The following is a 17058-nucleotide window of genomic DNA, read 5'->3' as shown; positions in this document are numbered from 1 at the left end:
CACACATGCGCGCGCTCACACACACATTCACACTCACACACACAGGTGAATGGACTTGCCAAAATGGCATTTGCCGTGGCACCAGCGATGCAGAGAGGAACAGATCTGAGGGTGAGTGAGAAATGTGGAGAGCCAACATTCCCCGAAGAGAGATACTATCATCAGCCGAGCCTCCAGGTCAAGTGCTGCGTTTTCAAACATAACAGCTTTCTTCAACACACACACACACACTGAGCAGTTCATGCTAACCAACGTGCTTGAGAATAGGTTTGTAGACATAAAATTGTGCCATAAATCCATGCTGAACTAAAAGCAGTCTTGTTTATTGACGTAATCCACAACACATAGATTTGACCTCAATATAGTTTACTGTATATCGCCCGTACAAAAAAACAATATCAGCTATGTATTAGATTCTGAAATGTGCTATATAAATAAACTTCGGTTGCCTAGGATGAGGTTGAAAATGTGTACTGTTGGTGTGTCTTCGGGGACAGGTTTGCTCGAGAATTGGTTCCATAATAATGAAATCAGATGTTCTAGTTCTATCGTTTTTGAAACTATACGTAAAAATCTTCACACATTTGTTGGGTAAACTTGTCTAAATGTTTATTAATGTGCCGTGAAGGTTGTATGTGTGATAAGGCAGCACGACTGGAAACAAGAACTCCAAAACCACCCAGAATGTTCCCCTTGATGAGGCTGTTACCCAAAATAGTTCACAACACAAGTGTGTGAGGAAATAAATGAGTTGCTACATAGTAGAAGATTTGACGTTTCAGAACAAAAACATGTCGTCATGGTATTTCACAATGGCACTAATTATGAAAAACAGAAGTGAAATGAATGGTGATGAACCAGGAATCAGTATGATTCAATTCATCATCCGTTTGCCAGACGCAAAACACCGCAGACAGGTACTAGTGTCTGCGCTGTTCCAATTCTGTCACTATTTGGGTAAGGAAATAGAAAAAAATATAGTTTTGAAGACTTTTTTTCCAAATACTAGCAGCACATTTCTAAAATAATGGGAATCAAAACTATTACTAAGAAACAATATAGGCGACCCTGGATCGTAAAAACAGTCGTAAGTTCCACATTTCTGGAAATATATTGAATAAAAGCTGAATAGAGATGCTTTCTGTTAGGATAGGGTCATGTTTGGTTGAGCTACAACACAATTCTAAAATCTGAGGCTTCAACAGAATCACTTTAAAAGTTGCTTAAACTCTATTTCCGCGAATATTCCTGAAGATTTGATAGATTTACAGACAGAAATGTACAGAATGTCTTCAAGGAGCATGATCTTTACTTGTTACTCTAATGATTTTGGCACACAATTAAAATTTTTTGACTCATTTTCCTTCGGCTTAGTCTATTTCAGAGATCACGACAGTGGAATGAACCGCCAACTATTCCAGCATATGTGTTACGCAGTGGATGCCCTTCCAGCAGCAACCCAGTTCTGGGAAACACCCATGCTCTCACATTCACTCCTACACTGTAAAACCCAACAGTCGACTTCATCAAATGAAATGAGTGTAGACAACTCAAAATTGACAAAAAGTTAAAAAAAGAGTTTTGAACTCTAATTGAACACCTCATTACTTCAACTTCAATGGAGAAGGTACTCTTATAGATTAGTTTTTGTAACTCAAATGGTTTGTAGCGATCGGTTTCCTCAAGCAGTTTGAGTTGACTTAACTTGAGTACTCAAACTACTTTGTTTACATAAGTGGATTAAGTTCACAGTACTCATTGGGATAAGTTTTTGAACTTAAATGGTTTGTTTCAATCGGTTTCCTCAAATGGTTTGAGTTGACTTAACTAATGGGTTTTGCAATACTCAATTGGCTTGAGTTCTCTTCATTTATTGTGTTTTACAGTACTCAGTTGGTTTGAGTTGACTTAACTTATTGGGTTTTACATACTCAGTTGGTTTGAGTTGACTTAACTTATTGGGTTTTACAGTACTCAGTTGGTTTGAGTTGACTTAACTTATTGGGTTTTACAGTACTCAGTTGGTTTGAGTTGACTTAACTTATTGTGTTTTACAGTACTCAGTTGGTTTGAGTTGACTTAATTTATTGGGTTTTACAGTACTCAGTTGATTTGAGTTGACTTAACTTATTGGGTTTTACAGTACTCAGTTGATTTGAGTTGACTTAACTTATTGGGTTTTACAGTACTCAGTTGGTTTGAGTTGACTTAATTTATTGGGTTTTACAGTACTCAGTTGGTTTGAGTTGACTTTATTTATTGGGTTTTACAGTACTCAGTTGGTTTGAGTTGACTTAACTATTGGGTTTTACAGTACTCAGTTGGTTTGAGTTGACTTAACTATTGGGTTTTACAGTACTCAGTTGGTTTGAGTTGACTTAACGTATTGGGTTTTACAGTACTCAGTTGGTTTGAGTTGACTTTATTTATTGGGTTTTACAGTACTCAGTTGGTTTGAGTTCTCTTTATTTATTGGTTTACTCAAGTGGATTAAGCTCACAGTACTCATTAGGATTAGTTTTTGAACTTAAATAGTTTGTTGCGATCGGTTTCCTCAAATGGTTTGAGTTACCTTAACTTATTAGGTTTTACAGTGTGCACTACGGCCAATTTAGTTAATCAATTCCCCTATAGTGTATGTGTTTGGACTGTGAGTGGAACTGGAGCACCCAGAGGAAACCCACACAAACACAGGCATAACTCCACACAGAAACACCAAACGGACTCAAACCAGCAACCTTCTTGCTTCTATCTGTGACTCTATCTGTGTCTGTGTTCTATCTGTGTGTCTCGAGACTGATTTTGTGATCCAGGGTCACACATATAACTTATCATAATTCAACACTGTTCACAGCGAAATCCAAGACGGAGGATTTCGTTTGTGCTTTTTTTGACACTATCTTTGGGCAACTCTACCTGGTAATGATTAAATATGATGAATGGCACACACAGCATCAACGAAACGACGGCAAAGCATCCACTCGATGTTTTAAGACATGAAATAATAATGGCATCTGTGTTTTTGACCGCTGGGCTCTTATTTGAGAGCAGCTGCTCTAATTTAAATGTAATGAAGCACGTCGAGTTCCATGAGGTTTTTTTCTGTTTGTACACAATGAAGCGCCCAGTGTGCCAGGGCAAAACAATAACGATAATAATCATAATAATAAAAAAAAGGAGAGAGAAAGAGAAAGTGAGTGAAAGCACAAGAGAAGGCCAAAAAACATGAACATCGCACAACATGCATCGCATGCCTGGGCACACCATTTCCATGCAAGAAATGTGGTTTTCTGCAACGACACCGGCCGCTGCCACCTGACGGGCATGGCAAAGATAACACGATGCGAGGATTCGTACGGCAAAGTTCATGTCGAAGAAACACGCTCGTAAAAAAGTTGGCTCCACCAGTAAGAAAATCCATAACATGTAAACATTGAGTGAGAGCTCAGAGAAGAAAGAGGAGGAAGAGATAAGAAACGACGGAAGAGAGTTATTTACAACAGTCTTGTTGGCGACTGGTGATTTGTTGGCCTTTTCCCTGTCTGAGGAAGAGGAAGCTGCTCTGAGTTCTGACACCGGGCGCAACGTCGTCACTTTTTCCTTGCCTTCATGAACACCTCCTAAATGCGACGGTCATTCAGTAACGCGGCCCTCAGACACAAGCGTTGAGAGACAGAGAGAGAGAAACCGAGAGACATCCTGACAGAGAACGCCCGTGATGGAAGTAAACCTGTCCTCAGAATCCTGCCAAACCGTGGTGTCCGACTACAGCCCCCGTAGTGCAAAGAGAAAAGGGACAGAAAGAGCTGAGGAAACCTTCACCTCGCTGAGCGACTTGAGAAAGAGATACTGGTGTGCTGCAAGGCTCGCCGCCGGGCCCCGTTTCAGATCTGAGTTTGCAGCGGGTGTCCTGGAGGGGTGTACGGAGGAGGAGCAGGGGACGGCTTGATGCCTCTGGTTCTCATGTAGGATAGGAACTGGTCTGGGATCTCAGCCAGAACGTCTTTGGCCAGACGGGCCATGCTGAGGATGTGATTTCCGGTGCGATCGATGTAGTCCCTGAATGGAACGAACTGCAACACAAAGGAAAACAGAATGAAATCACACAGACTGATACCTCTGCAGAACAATACACAGATCTAAACGTGCTTAACAAATATAGCTCTTATTTAATTGAGAATACAAAATAGTGACATAGTTATCTTAATACATTCTGTAAAGAGGTACATGATGTTTCTACAGTAAGCCTCGGAACAACATTAGGGTACGGGAATAAATATTTTAAAGTGGTAGTTCACTCAAAAACGATTCTCCCTATTATGATGGTATAATCCCCTGACACCTTCATTGATATTCTGAACACAAATTAAGTTATCTTAGATTAAACCCGAGAGCTCCCTCATCCTCCATAGAAGGCTGAAGACACATGGGATGTTTTGACTTATGTTTTCGGTCCCTGATCTGCTCTTTGAGCGTCTCTGAACTGTTGCTGTCTATTTTATTTAATATATCTTCATTTGTGTTCTGAAGACGACCAAAGGACTAAAGGATGTTTTGACATATGGTCGAACGACATATTGTCGAGATCCGAGATCCTGTTTTGAAACACTGCACCAAAGCATAATTCGAAACACGCAGGTCACGTGACTAAAGTGATTTGAAACACACAGGACACTTGACTGAAGTGATTTAAAACACTCATGTCACATGACTAAGGTGATTAGAAAAACCCAGGTCACTTGAATAAGGTCATCCGAAACACCCAGGTCATGTGACTAGGGGGATTCGAAACACCCAGGTCACATGACTAAGGTGATTCGAAACAACCAAGTCACATGACTAAGGTGATTAAAAACAACAAGGTCACATGACTAAAGTGATTTAACACACTTAGATCACAGGACTAAGGCTGCGTCCGAAACCGCATACTTCCATACTGTATAGTACGCTAAAATCAGTATGCGAGCCGAGTAGTATGTCCAAATTCATAGAATTCGAAAATCAGTATGCGAGAAGTACCCGGATGACTTACTACTTCCGGCGAGTTTCTGAAGGTGGCATCCAATGCACGCTGCGCTATCCCATAATGCCCCGTGAGAGAATTCATAAATGAAAGTGAGGCGACGCAATTGACGCAGGTAGGTCCCGTGACCATGACAAAATGGCGGATGTAGTACGTCTGAATTCCATACATACTTTTCGCATTCATACTGTATAGAACGCACTTTTCTAACGGCCGAGTAGTACGTTTAAATTCAAATGCAGTACCTAGTGAGTAGTAGGTGGTTTCGGACGCAGCCTAAGTAATTTCAAACACCCAGATCACGTGACTAAGGTGATTGGAAACACCCAGGTCACGTGACTAAGTGATTCGATACACCCAGGTCATGACTAAGGTCATTTGAAACACCCGGGTCATGTGACTAAAGGGATTCGAAACACCCAGGTCACATGACAAAGTGATTCGAAACACCCAGGTCACATGACTAAAGTGATTTGAAATGCCTAGGTCATGTGACTAAGGTGGCTGGAAAGAATCAGGTCAAGTGACTAAGGTGATTTGATACACTCAGGTCACGTGAATAAGATCATTCGAAACACCCCGGTCATATGACTTAAGTGATTCAAAACACCCAGTTCACGTGACTAAAGGGATTCGAAACAACCAAGTCACATGACTAAGGTGATTCGAAACAACCAAGTCACATGACTAAGGTGATTAAAAACAACAAGGTCACCTGACTAAAGTGATTCAACACACCCAGATCACGGGACTAAGGCTGCGTCCGAAACCGCATACTTCCATACTATATAGTACGCTAAAATCAGTATGCGAGCCGAGTAGTATGTCCGAATATATAGAATTCGAAAATCAGTATGCGAGAAGTACCCGGATGACTTACTAATTCCGGCGAGATTCTGGAGTGCGCATCCCATGCACGCTGCGCTATGCCATAATGCCCCGTGAGAGAATTCATGAATGGAAGTGAGGCGACGCAATTGACGCAGGTAGGTCCCGGGACCATGACAAAATGGCGGATGTAGTACGTCCGAATTCCATTCATACTTTCACATTCATACTGTATAGAAAGTACTTTTCTAACGGCCGAGTAGTACGTTTAAATTCCAATGCAGTACCTAGTGAGTAGTAGGCTGTTTCGGACGCAGCCTAAGTAATTCCAAACACCCAGGTCACGTGACTAAGGTGATTGGAAACACCCAGGTCACGTGACTAAGGTGATTGGAAACACCCAGGTCACGTGACTAAGTGATTCGATACACCCAGGTCACATGACAAAGGTCATTTGAAACACCCGGGTCACGTGACTAAAGAGATTCGAAACACCCAGGTCACATGACAAAGTTATTCGAAACACCCAGGTCACATGACTAAAGTGATTTGAAATACCTAGGTCATGTGACTAAGGTGATTGGAAAGAATCATGTCAAGTGACTAAGGTGATTTGATACACTCAGGTCACGTGAATAAGGTCCTTCGATACACCTCGGTCACGTGACTTAAGTGATTCAAAACACCCAGTTCACATGACTAAAGGGATTCGAAACACCCAAGTCACATGACTAAAGGGATTCGAAACACCCAAGTCACATGACTAAAGGGATTCGAAACACCCAAGTCACATGACTAAGGTGATTCGAAACACACAGGTCCTGTGAGTAAGCGATTCAAAGCATCTGTTATTTCAGAAGCGTTTCTGTGGCGAGGGGTCGTGGGCGCACCGGCCTCGAATCCCACCGAGGGAGCTCTGGACTATAAGAGGAGGAACGATGGCAGAGGAAGCCGAGAGAGGACCGGGCCGAGACATATTGTTTTACTTTTGCTTTCAGTTTGACGGCAGTCTCTGTGAGGAGTTGCCGTCCATTTCTTTTGGTTTAGACGGCAGTCTCTGTGAGGAACTGCCGTCCCAGTTATTAATAAATATTTTAAAACTGCATCGGTTCTTCATCTCCTTCTTCCTGGCGGCCAAAGAGCCGTAAACTTCATTACAGTTTCGAGACCTGGCACTTCACATGTCTTGTTGGCGTGGGTTTTCTACGGGTGCTCCACAGTCCAAACACATGTGCTATATAATTGAATAAACTAAATTGGCCGTAGTGTATGAGAGTGCATAAATGAATGTGAATGGGTATTTCCCAGTACTGGGTTGCAGCTGGAAGGGCATCAGCTGCATAAAACATATACTGGAACAGTTGGCGGTTCATTCCGTTGTGGTGACCCCTGATAAATAAAGGGAGTAAGCCGATTTCAGATACAGTCTTTGTTTTGGTGGTGTACAGAGAAGCACGCCAAATTTGCATAACGTTACAAAATCCTATTTCATTTCCACGTAGCGTAGATTTTATGTTCTATACACACTCGTCATGTTTGCTTTCCTCAGGTGAAAATAACCTGAAACAGGTCCCGCATTCATCTGCATCTCAGTGAGAATTTGCGACGCTAAAAAGAGCAATTAGCCTGAAACGAGGGCACAGCCATCAGATGCTCAGCATGCCAATCAACCCAAACGCCTTTGAGCTAGAGGGCCAAATTACCCTAAGAGAAGACACGGCTGCCTCTGAGAGCACTACACAGCCGTTTAGTTCAGAAAAACTGGGCTTTTAAGCGCGTGCTGGCCGACGGGAAGCCAGATCCAGTGGAATGTGTGTGTGCGTATGTGAAGGAATGGCTAATTGGACAAGCCTCCCTAGCCACCTATGATAGCCGATCATGCACACTGCCTGTTAACATGCTTCCTAACAAGCGTCGGGTGACCCGGGGACATAATGATGACAGTAGAGCTATAAGAAGAGGAGGAGGAGCACAGGAAAACACTACGAAATTAGATTTCGAGAGGCTGAGAGAGAGCGGTTAGGTCAGAATGCCAGTGCAATGGAGATGAATGACTCGAGAAGTTGTCAGATCACTATTGCTTTCACATAAGATGACTGTGGAATCCTGTGGTAGAATTGATCCGGTTGCTGGTGTGTTCACATTGCATGATGGGTCGATTCCACAATCAAATGACGAGAAGACAGAAGAAAAGAAGTCCTCCACAAATGTCCCTGTATGTTGCTCTTTCATTGACTGTAGATCCTCTAGTGCTGTTTAACAATGAATCATGATGACCTACGGCTTAATCTCAAACAAAGTTTGCTTTTTGTTTTTGCTTGAGTTATTAAAGCTATTATGATTAGAAATGTGTTGAACAAATCTTCTCTTCGTTAAACAGTTGCTGCAGGCAATGCCGTTGTGTAAATCCATGAATAAACGTTCCGAATTAAATAAAGGTTTCTCATTAATTAGCAATTATTTCGTCAGTAATAGTAAGCTGTAGATTCCACAGAAAACTGTATATAGTTAAAATGTTTTCATTTATATTATTTATATATGATTGTGTTATTTATAATTTAAATATGAATAAACATTTTCTATGGGTGTTTTCACCTGCCGGTTACTCGCTGTCGGGAAAGGCCGAAGTTACATAAGTTAAATTGGTTTAAAATAGATTAATAAGTAAAATAAATTAAAATGCTCTAATAAACATTCCATTAAGGTAAATGATTAAATAATAAAAAGATTATTAAAATAAATAACTCAAAATATTTAATGATTTGTGCAATGGAAAAACTTTAAGCTCAATAGTGTATTATATAAACATACATACAGGCAACAAACTCAACGTACAATATTTAAAGGGACATTTGAAACATGAAATAGAGACATGAGACAACTTTTAATAAGGAAAAGAATCAATGTAATATAAATAAAAAGGAAAATTGATTTAAAATAAATACATACTGAAAAAAAAGATTTACAATAACTAAGTTTAATTACAATTACAATTCGGCAACGCAGTGGCGCAGTGGGTAGCACGTTCGCCTCACAGCAAGAAGGTCACTGGGTTGCTGGTTCGAGCCTCGGCTCAGTTGGCGTTTCTGTGTGGAGTTTGCATGTTCTCCCTGCATTCGCGTGGGTTTCCTCCGGGTGCTCCGGTAGGCTAAATTGTCTGTAGTGTATGAGTGTGTGTGTGAATGTTTCCCAGAGATGGGTTGCGGCTGGAAGGGCATCCGCTGCGTAAAAACTTGCTGGATAAGTTGGCGGTTCATTCCGCTGTGGCGACCCCAAATTAATAAAGGGACTAAGCCAACAAGAAAATGAATGAATGAATAATTACAATTTATTTATAAACATCTGAATAAGGTAAATAATTAAATAATAAAAAAAATATTTCAAAAACGTCAACCAAAATAAATAACAAAAAAATTAGCTTTTACCGATATATAATACCGATGAGTTTGACAGTGTATTGCCCCCCCCCAAAAATAATCGAAATATACAATATTTAATGAGACGTTTTTTTAAGTGTCAACATGAAACTACAGACGTGAGACAAATTTTAATAATGAAAATATAAATAAAAAGTAAAAAAATGTTTAAAACAAATAAACAAATAAATAAATAAATAAATAAACAAACATTCAAAAATTAACTTATAAGATTATTAAAATTACAATTTAATAATAAATATTTCATTAAGGTGAAGAAATTCATGTATTTTTCAGTCAATACATTTTTCACACAACATATTTTGCAAAACCTCTTGGTGAGTAAAACTCATGAACTCAAGAACGACCCACACTTTTCCAAAATTGCAAGGTGGAGGTTTAGTTATATATAAAGTTGTTGTAATCGCTGGTGCCACGGCACTTTTGTAGATATCTGAAGTACCTAATTTTACCATACATATACCCATTGTATATACAAGTTATGTACAGTCTATAACCAATTACATAAACAGACAGAAAATGTTTTTTTTTTTTGTTAATTAATGAAATTACATCATGCAAATGTTTATTCAAATTAGTAAACACAAACAAAAAAAAGAAAATTTAATTGACTTATTTCCTGAAAATTGAAGCAGAATGTAAGATTTAGCAGGTGGAGACGGACAAAAATAGGTATAGTGGCATATTTTCAAGTCTAAATGTCTCTAAATCCACATACAAACATACTTTTAATAATGCATTTAATAATAATTTAATAAAATAACAGGTTTATCTTATACCAATTATTCTAGAATCCCCCATAAGCACATGAAACTTGTGTGTGATCATACCTGTACGATGTCTCGTTCAGCATATCTGCCCCTCGATGAGATTCTGACCTCATCCCCATCCAACTCAATCATGGCTGAGGAAACACATGTGAAAGATAAGAGGTGTGCATGATTTAGTGTTTTGAGTGTTTTGGTCAGGTTGCGTTACTGCTAAACGCATTTGCGTTCCTGTCAGAGCAATGAGGGAAACGGCTGTCACATTACATGCTCATTTCATCTGCAGCAGCACTAAATCACATCGTCCGCTCCAGCTCGAGATCAGACAGAGCATCTAGGGTGCTAGAAGATGTACGACATACATAAACGGAGTAAAACCTAAAGACAATCCTGCTTTAGAGTCTACGTTAACTAAAAAAAGTCATATGTTCTTACCATCAAACTCCGCTGGTCCAACTCCAACGATGATAATTGACATGGGAAGAGATGCAGCCTGGAATACAATAAGCAATTAACATTCAATAAACACATCATTTCAGGATTTATTGTGTCACTGAGAGTGATTAATAACCTAATTTCAATTATTCAGTGAACTAACCCTTTATCAATAGCTGCGTTTCCATCCTAAGATGTGTATTAAACTGGAATATCAACTAAAATACTCCAGAATAAAGCATTGCTTACATCTAATGAGTCAATGAAAACAAAATCATCACTTCTTGCAGTCAGAAAAGCCACTGTAAGCCATTTTTTTTATATACTAAAGAACTTGCACCTGGGTTAACAACATTAGGTTATTAATTATTATGCAATAATGCAAATAAATCCCAATTCCAACTCTACCCCTGAGCTGTTACACTTCCCAATACTCCATTACTTGGAAGTGTACAGGCAAAGGGAAGAGCCATACTGCCCTTCAAACAAAGATTTTTCGGGATCACACTACCAACAAAGACGTATTCCCCTGACTACAGCAGCAAAAGCCAGCAAGGAAACCCACAAATGTAAAACAATGGGCGCTGATAAGGATTTTACTACAAACAAGCACCTGATTTATTACATTCATAACAACGTTAATGTGTTACGGTCAAAATCTGATCTGTTGTATAAAAGTGAAGAGCTTTGTTCTGTGAAAACAACCATCCTGCATCTACTTTATCCCGCTTATTACACGGCTACTTAGTAAAAAACTGACATAAACATGCTTTATTTAAACGTAAAGTTGGCAGAAATGTAAACATGTGAATGGAGTATACACTAACCTGCGCATTATTCAGTCTCTAGATAAAAAAAAAAAAAAAAAAATCAAAGCTGACAGAAACAAACTTTTCTGAATGGAGCACACTCTACCTGACAAAAGATTTGTCGCCTTTAGTTTTAGGAAGAGCAAATAATAACTTCTAGTTGATCATTTAATATCAGAAGTGGCGTATATGAAAGGAAAAGGCCTCTAGATTACGCTTGTTAGAGCTGTTGATGTTGAATTGAATTGAATTGATTTTTATTTGACAGATTTTAGACAAACTGTACAAAAAGTATTCCATACACTTTGTTAAAAAAAAACTGTCGAGGATAAAAACACAATAAAGCCCTGGGCTTATTTCCATTGTGGTCCTCTGTTAAATAAAAACAATGTATGGCTTCAAAATACTAATGAAGAATAAAACAAAGAGTCGCCACAGCGGTACGAACAGCCAACCTATCCAGCACAATGTCCCTCCAGCCGCCAACCTATTCACACTCAAGTAACATATAATTTAAAAGATCCTCGTCCACCATGCAAACTAATTATCCTCACCAAACAACCATCTTTTAATAGCTTTTTTGAACAACCTTAAATCTTTTATTTCCTTGATTGCTTTTGGTAGTTTGTTCCACATGATTGCACTTGTATATAAAAACATATTTTCCCCCACTAAACTTCTAAATTTAAATAAACAAATATTAAAATCCCAACTCCTAGTACTGTATGAATGCTGTTGCCTCACCATTTGAAAATAGTTCATCAAATAGTTAGGAACCACATTATTAAACATTTTACGTACCATTCCCAGTTTTAAAAAACACACTCTATTACTAACAGTTAACATACCTCATTTATTAAAAGACTCTTTGTGCAAATGTGCTCTAGGATGCATTTTTAAAATTATTCGTACTAATTTATTTTGTGCCTTTTGCAATTTCTCCTCTCTCATGTCTTCGTTGCCATCCACTCTCGCCCGCTCCTATACTGAATGGATCCCTAAACCATGATGTCTCCTTCACCAAACTTGACTGATTTCTCTAAGAATCTTGGTCCATGTGGGTTCCAGTAGGTCTTCTGCAGTATTTGTGATGATTGGGATGCAGATCAACATATGATTCATCAGAAAAATCCACCTTCTGCCACAATGATCAACATGAAGTCGAGTTATTATTTGTTGCTCTTACAACTGGGATCCATCACAAGACTTCTGTCAGGTAGTGCACACTAACCAACATATTATTCATTCACAAGCTGGTGCAAACAGTCAAAATTTCAAGCTGACAGATACAAAACTGGCTGAGTAGAGTATAAACAAACCTACGTATTATTATTGACAAGACATTCATTCATTCATTTTCTCGTCGGCTTAGTCCCTTTATTAATCCTGGGTCGCCACAGCGGAATGAACCGCCAACTTATCCAGCAAGTTTTTACGCAGCGAATGCCCTTCCAGCTGCAACCCATCTCTGGGAAATATTGACGTGGATGTAAGTATGTGGAATTGAAACCAATTCAAAAACTCAAAAACAGTCAAAGTTGATTACAAGTTCCCAGATGAGCCTTTGTTATTTAGCAGTTGTTATCTGGGAATAACATACTGTACCTTGGAATATTGTGACCGAGTATTCCTGACATCCGTCTACAGAATTATCTGATGACTCAACAGAACAGGCCAGTCTGTCAGAAAAGAGTATACGCTTATGTCACGTGGCCGCCATTTTAAAGAACCAAAGTGAGGCTGCGGTGGGAAGAAACCCGGAAATATAGGACCCGCACTGTAAACATTGCAGTAAGATGCTGTAGACAACAAACCTTCGGCTGATGTTGAGACTTCAAAATACAGAAATGTTAGTTGTCGTTTTTTTTTTCTGGTTACATCCATGAATATGAGAATTCTTGCAACATGACGTCCACCAGACCTAAGGAAACCTGAGGCTCATACGCTTTTGAGCTGAAGACGAGCAACAATTTCTAAAGTCCAGATACAGCACATGACAATTTGGCGAGTGAGTAATCTGCCAAACGTTCTTGCGCCTTCCACAATAACTACTGCATTAGGGACGGATGGTTCATTAATAAAATAAAATTAAAAACTCGTCACGGTTTAGTATGTGGTTTGGTTCTGCCTGTTTTTGGGAGTGTTTGGAGAGGTATCCACAATATGGATACCTCCCGGCTGCAGCGCTCTCTCTGTCAGTCAGTCTCTCTCTCATGTCTTTGTTTCCATTCCTGATGCTTAAAGCAGATTTATTATGACCCACTGCAGTCTATTCTGTCCCTTCCCAGATTAACTTTGTTCATCCTTTTATTTTTCATCAGTTTACAGCATGTCTTTCACAGTTAATATTGCTAACCCTTTACCAGGAATCACCAATCCCGGTCCTGGAGGGCCTGCAAGGTTTAGCTCCAACTTGCCTCAACACACCAGCCTGGGTGTTTCAAGTATACCTAGTAATACCTTGATTAGCTTGTTCAAGTGTGGCTGGCTGCATCCGAAACCGCCTACTACTCAGTAGGTACTGCATTTGAATTTAAACGTACTAATCGGCCGTTGGAAAAGTACGTTCTATACAGTATGAACGTGAAAAGTATGAATGGAATTCGGACGTACTACATCCGCCGTTTTGGCATAGTCATGTGACCTACCTGCGTCATTTGCGTCGCTTTACTCATGAATTCGTTCGCAGGGCATTATGGGATAGCGGAGCGTGCATGGGATGCGCACTCCAGAATCTCGCCGGAAGTAATAAGTCATCCGGGTACTTCTCGCATACTGTTTTTCGAATTCTATGAATTCGGACTTACTACTCGGCTCGCATACTGATTTTAGCGTACTACTGTATATAGTATGGAAGTGTGCAGTTTCAGACGCAGCCTCTGATTAGGGTTGGAGCTAAAACCTGCAGGACACTGGCCCTCAAGGAACAAGTTTGGTGATCCCTGCTCTAGACTAAAATAAACACAATGAAAACTTTAGAAAACACAGCCCTGAAAATAACTTAAAAACAACCGTGAACAGTACATTATAATAAGTAGATGTATTTTATGCTGATGTAGGATTTTAAGTGGGGTATACAATAGAACTGGGATTGGGCTAAAAATAGGTGGACGGAAACAAAGCTATTGACTACGGAGTTAATCCGTTGACACATTGCTATTGAGCTAAAGTAGCCGCCCGGACACTCACATTAACAATGGACTCCTTTGTCTGGGCCATATCCGAAATCACTCCATCCGTGATGATGAGGAGGATGAAGTACTGCGATCCGTCCTTTACTGAGGCGGCGTATCTGGAGAGGAAGAGAACGCATGGTTATATTCATTAATCATCTCATTACTGGAGGATACACTGGATCTGTAACATCAGTTCACTCTATTAGTAAACCTCACAATTATTCCCGTCAGCTTATGAGGTAAACAAAGCACTAATAACTGTAGAGACGCGAGCAAATCTATTGTGCGCTGGTAATCCATCTGCAGTTGTAATAAACTTATCCTCAGTATAAATGAAGCAGCTGCAGAGTTTGATTATGAAATTCATATTAATACAGACATGTTTTTTACAGCGTAACTCAACGCTAACTCATGTGAATCCTACACTCTTGTGCTTGTCATTGTATTTTCTGTGATCATTTGGGCTGTGTGGAATGCCCTTTACACTAGGTACATGAAAACAGTTCCTCTCAGGATCTTCAGTACAAAGATGACACGATTGAAATCCTACAAATGTTCATTCTAGAGCTATTTAAGCAAAGCGTTATGCATTCTTTCCTAATGGCTTTCCATTATGTAAAATTTGTAATATATATATATATATATATATATATATATATATATATATATATATATATATATATATATATATATATATATATATTATATGTAATATTATGGAACTTTATAAAACATTTGAACCGTCAAACGTCAAATGCCAAACGTCCTTCTGTCAGCAGGTGGCGCTATGACTGTGACTCAATATTGGCATGTAGATGTCTTCAGGAGAGGAATGTCATCGTGATGTTTCAGGCAGGTCAGACATTGTTTGAGTTATAAGTACTTCCCTCCTCCATGGCAAAGTTGTCAGTCCGCTACGGACTCGCTCTTCGATGAAAACTCCAGATGCTAACAATTTCACATCGCCAAGGCCTTTAGATGACAATAGCTGATTTTGGTGTTGATCTGATAAAACCCCTAGGAGTAGTTCGTTAAAATACAACGCCTGAAAACGGCAAAATCTGCACTTTTTTGGAAAAGCAAATTTAAAGTATTTCTAACTTATTGTTGGGTTTGGGATTTTGCTCCAAGAGACTTTTTTGAAGCTTTTGGCATGTTTGACGTGTGCAATTATCATACGTGTGCGTGAAATGTAGCTCAGGGGCCAGTCCGTCAAACGTGCATAGATGGCGCTGTCGAGTCATTCACTTCCAAAACCTTTATCAAACGGAAACGTCCATCAAACGCCACTTCTAGGGGTGTGTGCAAAGTGTCGTGAGTATCCGAGCAAGTTTAGACTTTAGAAGATGCAATTCATTCTGGAGAACGATAATAATAGTAATAAAAATAATAATAAAAAATAATAATAAAAATAACATTCATTTATTCATTTTCTTTTCGGCTTAGTTCCTTTATTAATGTGTGGTCGCCACAGCGGAATGAACCGCCAACTTATCCAGCACATGTTTTTACGCAGCGGATGCCCTTCCAGCTGCAACTCATCTCTGGGAAACATCCATACACACTCATTCACACTCATACACTACAGACAATTTAACCAACCCAATTCACCTGTACCACAATTCTTTAGACTGTGGGGGAAACCGAAGCACCTGGAGGACAACCACGCAAACGCAGGGGGAACATGCAAACTCCACACAGAAATGGCAACTAATACAGCCGAGGCTCGAACCAGTGACCTGCTTGCTGTGAGACAACAGCACTACCTACTCCGCCACTGCCTTGCCCAATATAATAATAATAATAGCAACAATAACAACAACAACAATAATAATAATATTAATAACAAAAATATTAATAATAACATTAACAATAATAATATTAATAATAATAATAATAATAATAATAATATTAACAACAACAATAATGAATAATAATATTAATAATAATAATAATACTAATAATAATATTAATAATAACATTGATAACAATATTAATAATAATAATGATATTAATAATAATAACAATAATAATAGTAACAATATTATCAATAATAACAATAATAATAATAATAATAATAATAATAATAATAATAATAATAATAATAATAATAACAATAATATTATCAATAATAGTATTAATGTTAATAATAACCATATTATTGATAATAATAGCAGTAATAATAATAATAATAATAATAATAATAATGATAAAATAAAAAAATAATAATGATATTAGTAATAATAATAATAATAATAATAATAATAATAATAATAATAATAATAACAACAATATTATCAATAATAATATTAGTAATAATAACAATAATAATAATAACAATAATAATAATAATAAAAATGATAATAACAATAATAATAATAATAATAATAATAATAATAATAACAATATTATTAGTAATAATAGTATTAATGTTAATAATAACCATATTAATAATAATAATAGTAGTAGTAATAATAATAATAAATAATAATAATACCAATTTTATTATTATTAATATTAATAATAATATTAATACTACTACTACTAATAATAGTAACAATAATAATAATAATTCAATAATAT

General features: G+C 38.1%; 1 protein-coding gene across 2 annotated transcripts in view; it reads right to left on the bottom strand.

The window, feature by feature from the left end:
- Window positions 1-17058, bottom strand: part of LOC101886030 (copine-8) — a 268218-nt gene that overhangs the window by 504 nt on the left and 250656 nt on the right. For both annotated transcript variants that reach the window (XM_073948413.1, XM_005164936.6), the window contains 4 exons: window positions 14489-14591; window positions 10491-10548; window positions 10119-10192; window positions 1-4073 (listed from right to left, as the gene is read on the bottom strand). The exon at window positions 1-4073 is cut by the window's left edge and continues 504 nt beyond it. In XM_073948413.1, the coding sequence (XP_073804514.1) occupies window positions 3885-4073; window positions 10119-10192; window positions 10491-10548; window positions 14489-14591 (424 nt within the window). In that variant the 3' untranslated portion in view covers window positions 1-3884. The remainder of the gene's footprint in view (window positions 4074-10118; window positions 10193-10490; window positions 10549-14488; window positions 14592-17058) is intronic.

This window comes from Danio rerio, chromosome 4, assembly GCF_049306965.1.
Source record: "Danio rerio strain Tuebingen ecotype United States chromosome 4, GRCz12tu, whole genome shotgun sequence".
Taxonomy (NCBI): domain Eukaryota; kingdom Metazoa; phylum Chordata; class Actinopteri; order Cypriniformes; family Danionidae; genus Danio; species Danio rerio.
The sequence above is the reverse complement of the archived record's forward strand: the minus strand, read 5'-3'. Positions and strand labels throughout refer to the sequence as shown.